Below are 7,190 nucleotides of genomic sequence, written 5' to 3'. Positions count from 1 at the left end.
TCTTCTATAGACAAACGATAAGGTGCTGGCGGCATTTCTGGAGGCTTGCCGGGTCCTCTCTCCTTCAACCATAAATTCCTCTTTATCTTAAGGATTTGCAGATCCTTGCGTGCCGGAATCCCTTCCTTAGTCTTATCCTTATTGTCCATTATAGTTCCAAAAAAAATCTCAGCAAATTTTTTCTCAATGTGCATTACATCCAAATTGTGGCGAACCAGCAGATCCTAGAGTAAACTAGGACAGTTAGTAACAACATCCATACATCAATAGTTGGAAGAAAAAAAATGACACCAAAAAAAAATCAAAAGAAGTAACTTAAAAAATATCAAAGGTGAATGGTTCGTATGCCAGTTCAAAAAGCATGTGTATTGTGCCGCAATAATATACAAAGTAGGAAAATTAAATAATAAGACTGTTAAATTAGTTACCTCCCAGTAAGGCAAATCAAATAAGATTGATCTTTTTGACCACGGAGTGCGTGTATCAACTGATCGCTTCTTCATATTTGGAGGAATACTTGTATCAACCGTCCGTTTCCTCTTACCTGTTGCTCGACAAGATTCAGTGCGTACACGACTCATAGTTTTCAACAGTTGGACACCCGTCAAACGCCTTTTCCCAGTAGAATTTGATGTTTTTTCCATCCTACTTGTGAACTTCCCAAATTATGTTCGCACACTATTCATCTTCGTCAACAATTGGGCTCCGGTCAAACGGGATGGAGCATCTCCATGTTCTTCGGTTCCATCAAATTTTTCTTTTTCATTTCTGAAGGGGTGGTCAGCTGGTAAGAATCTTCTATGACCCATGTAGCTGAATTTACGTCCATTCTTTAGCCGGATTGCATATGTCTTTTCACCACACACAGGACAACCAAATCTTCCCGATGTTCTACAACCAGAAACATGTCCATAGGACAGAAAGTCATGCACACACCACATTAAGATTGCTTTCAACGTAAAGTTACTCTTTGCATGAGCATCATATGTAAACTTTCCAACATACCATAACTCTTTCAACTCGTCGACTAACGGCTGCAAATAAACATCGATGTTATGGCCTGGTTCAGTTGGACCAGGAATCAGTAGTGTCAACATTGTAAATTCTTTAGCCATGCAGTGTGATGGGGGAAGGTTCAACGGTACAAGCATAACGGGCCAACAACTATGGGGATAGTTCATTCCGAAAGGGTTAAATCCATCGGTTGCCAGTCCTAAACGCACATTTCTCTTCTCTGCAAAAAACTCAGGCCACTTGCTATCTATAAACTTCCAACAAGGAGAGTCCATGGGATGTCGCATGTGTGTGCTGCTTTCCTCTATATTACCATGGAAATTCAACAGCTCTGCTATCCATGGTATACTAAACATGCGCTGCAACCTTTCAGCAACTGAGAAATATCTTAGTTTTTTCATTGGCACTCTTTTTGCATGTGGTTTCTTCGTATCAACTGGTTTCCATCTACTTGCTTTACAATTAGGACATTCATCCATGTCAGCATATTCCTTCCGGTAAAGAATGCAATCATTCGGGCAAGCATGTATAATTTCACACTTCAATCGAAAAGGTTCAATCATAGCCTTCTCTTTATTGGCTGTTGCTGGTAATGTATTCCCAGCAGGTAGAATCGTCTTCATAAATTGCAACAACTCAGTCAAGAATCCATCAGAACAATTACGTCTTGCTTTCATACTTAACAATTCAATTGTTGCAGACAAGTTCGTATGTTTCCCATCACAAGAAGGATATAGGGGTTGCATCGAATCTTCAATCCTCTTCTTGTAATTTATATCAGCACCTTGATCACCTTCAACATTAGCACCACTCTCTTGATTAACATCATTGGAACACTCTTCCATATCATTATCGAGGTCAATACGTCGATGTAGGTCACTGAACATGTCGACCAGTCTCCGACCAGAATCTTCAAAATGAACAACATTGTTAGAAGATAAATTAGGAGCTGGATTAACATTGACAGCATTTGGACGCAGCTGTTCTCCGTGATGTATCCAAATTCTGTATGGCTTATGGATACCAGATTTTTGCAAATGCAAATGTATTTCCTCGAGAGAAAATTGTTTTTTTGCTGAAAAGAGCTTACATTTCGAGCATGTACAGAGGTATAATTTATCTGCCCCTCCAGTATCTTTTGCGAACCTAATAAAGGATTTAATTCCTTCCAAAAATTGAGCTGAATGTCGTGGAGCATCCATCCATTGTTTGCTTGGAGGTGTAATAGACATCACTTCAACTAAGACTAAATGACATACATAAAATCAACATGATGCTAGTCAATAATCTGTAAGACAATGATCAAATCAAATAAAAATTTGGTTATAAATTCCGCATTAAGAACACCATGGCTTTCGAATGCGGTTACTAATTCCATATACATGAGATGAACTAACAAGCCACAAAAATGTTCCAATTAACTACCACTTTCTGTAAGTTGATAATCTTAACCAAAACATTAGAATAAACAGTATCAAAACAGTAGACGGAAATATGCAAAATTTCAAAACAGCTAAAGTTGTTGTGGATGTGACACTTCTATATATATAAAAAAGCAAACAAAGAATGAAAAAAACATAGCCTGGTGCATATCCACTAAGTCAAGTACATATTAATTATGTTTACATTGTTTACATGAATTTACTGTTTAATGCAAACTTCTATGGCCATTTAGAGTGATTGAACTTCTATGAGCATTTGAATCCATCTAACTGAAAATTTCATATAAATTATGGGTAATTAGGCAATACCCTGCTGATTTCTAGATCAAACTTTTGTCAACTGATACACAGTTACTGCCAGAAATGAGGGAGGCACTAAACCTATCAAAAGTGTGAAAATGTCTTGGTTAAAATGAGGCCGATATTACTGTGTGCCCAGGAGACTTTCTGTAAGCATCACAGACGGCTTCTCTTACAACACAACACATTTGATTATTATAGTTCTTTCAGCACCATCATTCACCCACATTTTAAGAAAATTTTGCTTAGTTTTTAACACTGCAGAGGATGGAGCAGGGGAGAGTATGTGTGTGAGTTGAGCTGCAATGTGCAGTGACTGAAACTTAAATACAGGGGCGGAGGCAATGTAGTGCAAGGGTGTGCAATTGCACACCCTTAAATATCAAATTTATTTACTTAGTGTTAGTTTTCCAAGCCCAAATCAAGGATCCATTGATTTTTGCACCCCCTAAAATTCCAAGATCCAACTGCCTAAGATCCAGTGTAACTTAATATCCTTCCTGGAATTTACCTACCCGAGTGAAATGAACTATTGTCTCTTATTTGGTGACTTGAATTGAGGTAAACCTTAGTGTCTATATGAAAAATGAAAAACACACTAAACTTATACTCACACAAATTCTTTGATATATGTATCTATAAACCAAAATGAAGCATACATTAAGGCCTCTTGATGGATAAGGTTGCATTTTGTATATAGAATTTAGTTACTATCAACCTCTATCAGATGGCTGTAACGTAGTTTTTGATGTGTGATGGAAAGAAATTTTTTGCTAGTCTTTTTTTTGTACTGTGTGTATATTTTTATTGCACCCCCTCTCTTAAGAACCTAGCTTCGCCCCTTCTTAAATGGGTAATGCAATGTTTGAGATGAACTTGATATTGCAGTGACAGTATCAGCTCCATCACTCAGCCACAACACTGTAATCCTTAAACTATTCGGTTTTCTAATACAACAAATCACTATTATAAATGTATAAGCATGTTAAATTAGTAAAAGTAACCCCAAAAAAGTGCAGATTATCATTGAAAGTGAGATCAGATCATTAAATTTGACAATTTATGAACAACCATATTTATTGATATATCAAATAGAAAAAACCAAACAATACATTGCAATTCAGTAAAAATTACACAAGATCAGCATAATTCAACCCATTAAATCATGTTTAATTGGTTCTAAAAACCAAACCCATATTAAATTCGATCAAATCAACATGAATAGACTCCCCCCTAAACCAATTTTCTCATAAAAAAGCCAATCCTGTGAGGGTTTACCTATACAAAATCAGTGTTCATAATATAGATTTGAAAACCACTTTCAAGCAATAAAACTAATCAAAATCATTCCTTCCCAATTTCTACCTTAACCAATTTATGGAGTTGTATGATGTTTCACAATAGTTTACCCAAGATTGTATCCAAGTCTCCATCTAATGCCAACCACTAGCAAACACTAAGCTATCCAGAACTGAGTCTCAATCTGTAAAATTCTAAAAATTGGAAAAAATGGCTTTGATGACTGATGGGATAGTTGGAAAAAAAAAGTGATGTTTCCATTCTAAAGCTAATTTGAGTGACCAGGGAGTTAGAACACGAGTGAGGGGCATTATGATCACCTGATGGCTTGTTTTAATTGGAGTTTCTATCATGCACCAAAGTAATTATTTGTAAGAGATTATCAAGTTCATAAACTCCAAGTACATGATTACATCTTACAATTGAAAAATCATAAAAAAAAATTTTTGTCACAGATCTACCAATCCCAACAAACTTCCAGTTGTAGGAAGTCAATAACTCGTAAAGCTAAAACGTAAATTAGTAGGATTCTTAGGATAGATTTGAAAACCCAATTTTCCGATTAACCAGACAGAATCTTAAGAAAAAAAAAACAAAAAAAAAAACAGAATCAAAGATGAAAAGGGATTTGAAACTTACTTTAATTTGATATCTTCTTCTTCTCCGATCTCCTCTTAAATTTGTCTAGCAAAATAACAGAGAGAAGGGTTTGAAGAAGTGAATTCAGAAACCAATTTCATTTAATCAAACTAATCAAAATCATTCCTTCCCAATTTCTACCTTAACCAATTTATCAAATCAAAATCTTTGGATGTGTAAATTGAGTCACCAAAATCAACTTTTTAGGGACCAAAGCAAAACCCAGATACAAAAATGACAAGGATTTGAAACTTACTCGATACCGTCTTCTTCTTCTTCTTCTGAGTTAGAGCTTCGGTAGTTAGGTATTCGGAGGGAAAAAACAGACGGCGGTGAAGAGATAACTCGGAACTTACCTTTTTTTTTTCTTTTTTTTTCCTAATAAGAAGGGTGTTAACTCTTTTGCTAGTAAGGAACTGATACGGCTCCATAGACTTATGGCACGTAAGCCGGTGTCTATGCTAAGCCATTGGTAAGCTATTTTTGTGGTGCGTAACAGAATATTACTAGGGGGCGTATTTAAACTTTGATAATTGACAGATTTATTATGTGATATAATGGTCCGTAAAAAATCACGGACCTACAAATTTATCACATTTTAAAATAACAATTTTTGTGTGTTGAATGATGGGTCCCACTATTTTCATATCATATGACATTATTTGTTTGTGATATCCCAATCACGCAATTAATCTGTCATTTAAAAACGTCATTTATGTCCCCTTCTGGACTAGTGTACATCATATTATTATTGTATGTGGATGATATGTTGGTTGTCGGAACATCTCTACAAGAAGTTGAGAATTTGAAGAAACAATTAGCAAGTGAGTTTGCTATGAAAGATCTTGGTGAAGCAAAGCAGATTCTTGGTATGAGGATCATAAGAGACAGAGCTAAGGGCGTACTTATGCTTAGTCAGGATGAATATATTGAACGAGTATTGAAAAGGTTCAATATGGAGAATGCTAAACCAGTTAGTTCTCCACTTGGAAGTCAAATTCGTCTTTCACGTATGCAGTGTGCGAAGACAGATGAAGAAAAGGAGTACATGGCTCATGTACCATATTCTTCGGCTATTGGGAGTCTAATGTATGCTATGGTGTGCACGAGACCGAATATTGCACATGTAGTGGGAGTAGTGAGTAGATATGCAAGCAACCCAGGAAAACAACATTGGGAAGCTGCAAAGTGGATTCTCAGGTATTTGAGAGGTAACACAAACGTACCATTGTGTTATGGAAAAGATGGTTCTATCTTGAGGGGTTATGTGGATGCAGACTCCGCAGGTGATGTAGATAAAAGGCGAAGTACGACCGGTTATGTTTATAATATGGGGTCAGCTGCAGTGAGTTGGAACTCACGGTTACAGAAGTTGGTGACATTGTCTACTACGGAAGCTGAGTACGTAGCGGTGACGAAAGCGAGCAAGGAGATGATTTGGTTACAAGGATTATTAGCTGAGTTGGGCAAGGAACAAGAAGATAGTGTTCTGTTTAGCGACAGTCAAAGTGCTATACATTTAGCCAAGAACTCAGCCTATCATGCTAGGACGGAACATATAGATATTCGTTATCATTTCATTCAGGATCTCTTAGAAGAAGGAGATTTGAAGCTCGAGAAGATTCTTGGTTCGAAGAATCCGGCAGATATGTTTACCAAGGGAGTTACATCAGACAAGCTAAAGCTCTGCAAGGCTTCAAAGTGGAAGTTGTTAATCCAAAGTTGAAGAAAAGGAAAATTGAAGACAATAAATGAGTCTTCAAAGTGGGAGATTGTTAGTTATTGAAGACTAATTATTATTTTCTAAAGTTAGCCCTGGTTATTTAGGGAAAGGGTTTCCTAAACCGGCTAGAATTCTTGGTGGCCAAGTTTGTAACCTATATAAATAGGTAACTAGGCCTTGTAGAATTTGTATTGTGTAAAAAACGATTAAGAGATCGGTGAGAGATTTCTTATATAGCTTTTAGGGCTAAATCTAGGGTTTCGTTGTGAGAGCATATTGGTGAGGAACAAGAGACAAGGTTATCGTCTCGGATAATTGTTGCGGTGTAACCAAGGGTTTGTTGGGATTCACATGGCGTTGTAATCGTTTTTGTTCATAGTGGATTTGAGTTGGTGCGGCTCAAAGTGGACGTAGACAATATATACAAGTTGTATGTATTGGTCGAACCACTATAAATCTTGTATCTTGTGAGTTGATTTATCTTTCTCGTATTATTATAATTGCTTGTACTTGTTTTACTTATTATTCATCATAATATCTCAAGATCCGTTATTCCGCGGTTGTCAGTGATTCTCTAAGAAAATCCTGACATCAAGCGTAGATCAAAATCCAATTGGAGAAACCGGTATACGATACTACTATATGGAGATTAACTAAATTAATAAATTGATACAAACTCTTATAAATAAATCAAAGTTTATATCGAATTAGGTTTTCCTTTCTATATAGGTGATGCGTGATGATTTCATTGATCCATCTGCGTCGATCTAGCT

General features: G+C 36.4%; 1 protein-coding gene across 1 annotated transcript; it reads right to left on the bottom strand.

Annotated features, from left to right (window-relative positions):
- Positions 1 to 665: 665 nt before the first annotated feature.
- Positions 666 to 2,246, bottom strand: LOC113324371. The gene has a single exon (XM_026572692.1). It carries the CDS (start codon positions 2,244 to 2,246, stop codon positions 666 to 668), a length of 1,581 nt encoding a protein of 526 aa, XP_026428477.1.
- Between the last annotated feature and the right edge of the window lie 4,944 nt (positions 2,247 to 7,190).

The sequence above is a fragment of the Papaver somniferum genome, chromosome 11 (genome assembly GCF_003573695.1).
Source record: "Papaver somniferum cultivar HN1 chromosome 11, ASM357369v1, whole genome shotgun sequence".
NCBI classification, from domain to species: Eukaryota; Viridiplantae; Streptophyta; class Magnoliopsida; order Ranunculales; family Papaveraceae; genus Papaver; species Papaver somniferum.
The sequence above is the reverse complement of the archived record's forward strand: the minus strand, read 5'-3'. Positions and strand labels throughout refer to the sequence as shown.

Coding starts and splice junctions, on each gene's coding strand:
- LOC113324371 (XM_026572692.1), bottom strand. CDS start 2,246: ATGTCTATTACACCTCCAAGCAAACAATGGATGGATGCTCCACGACAT.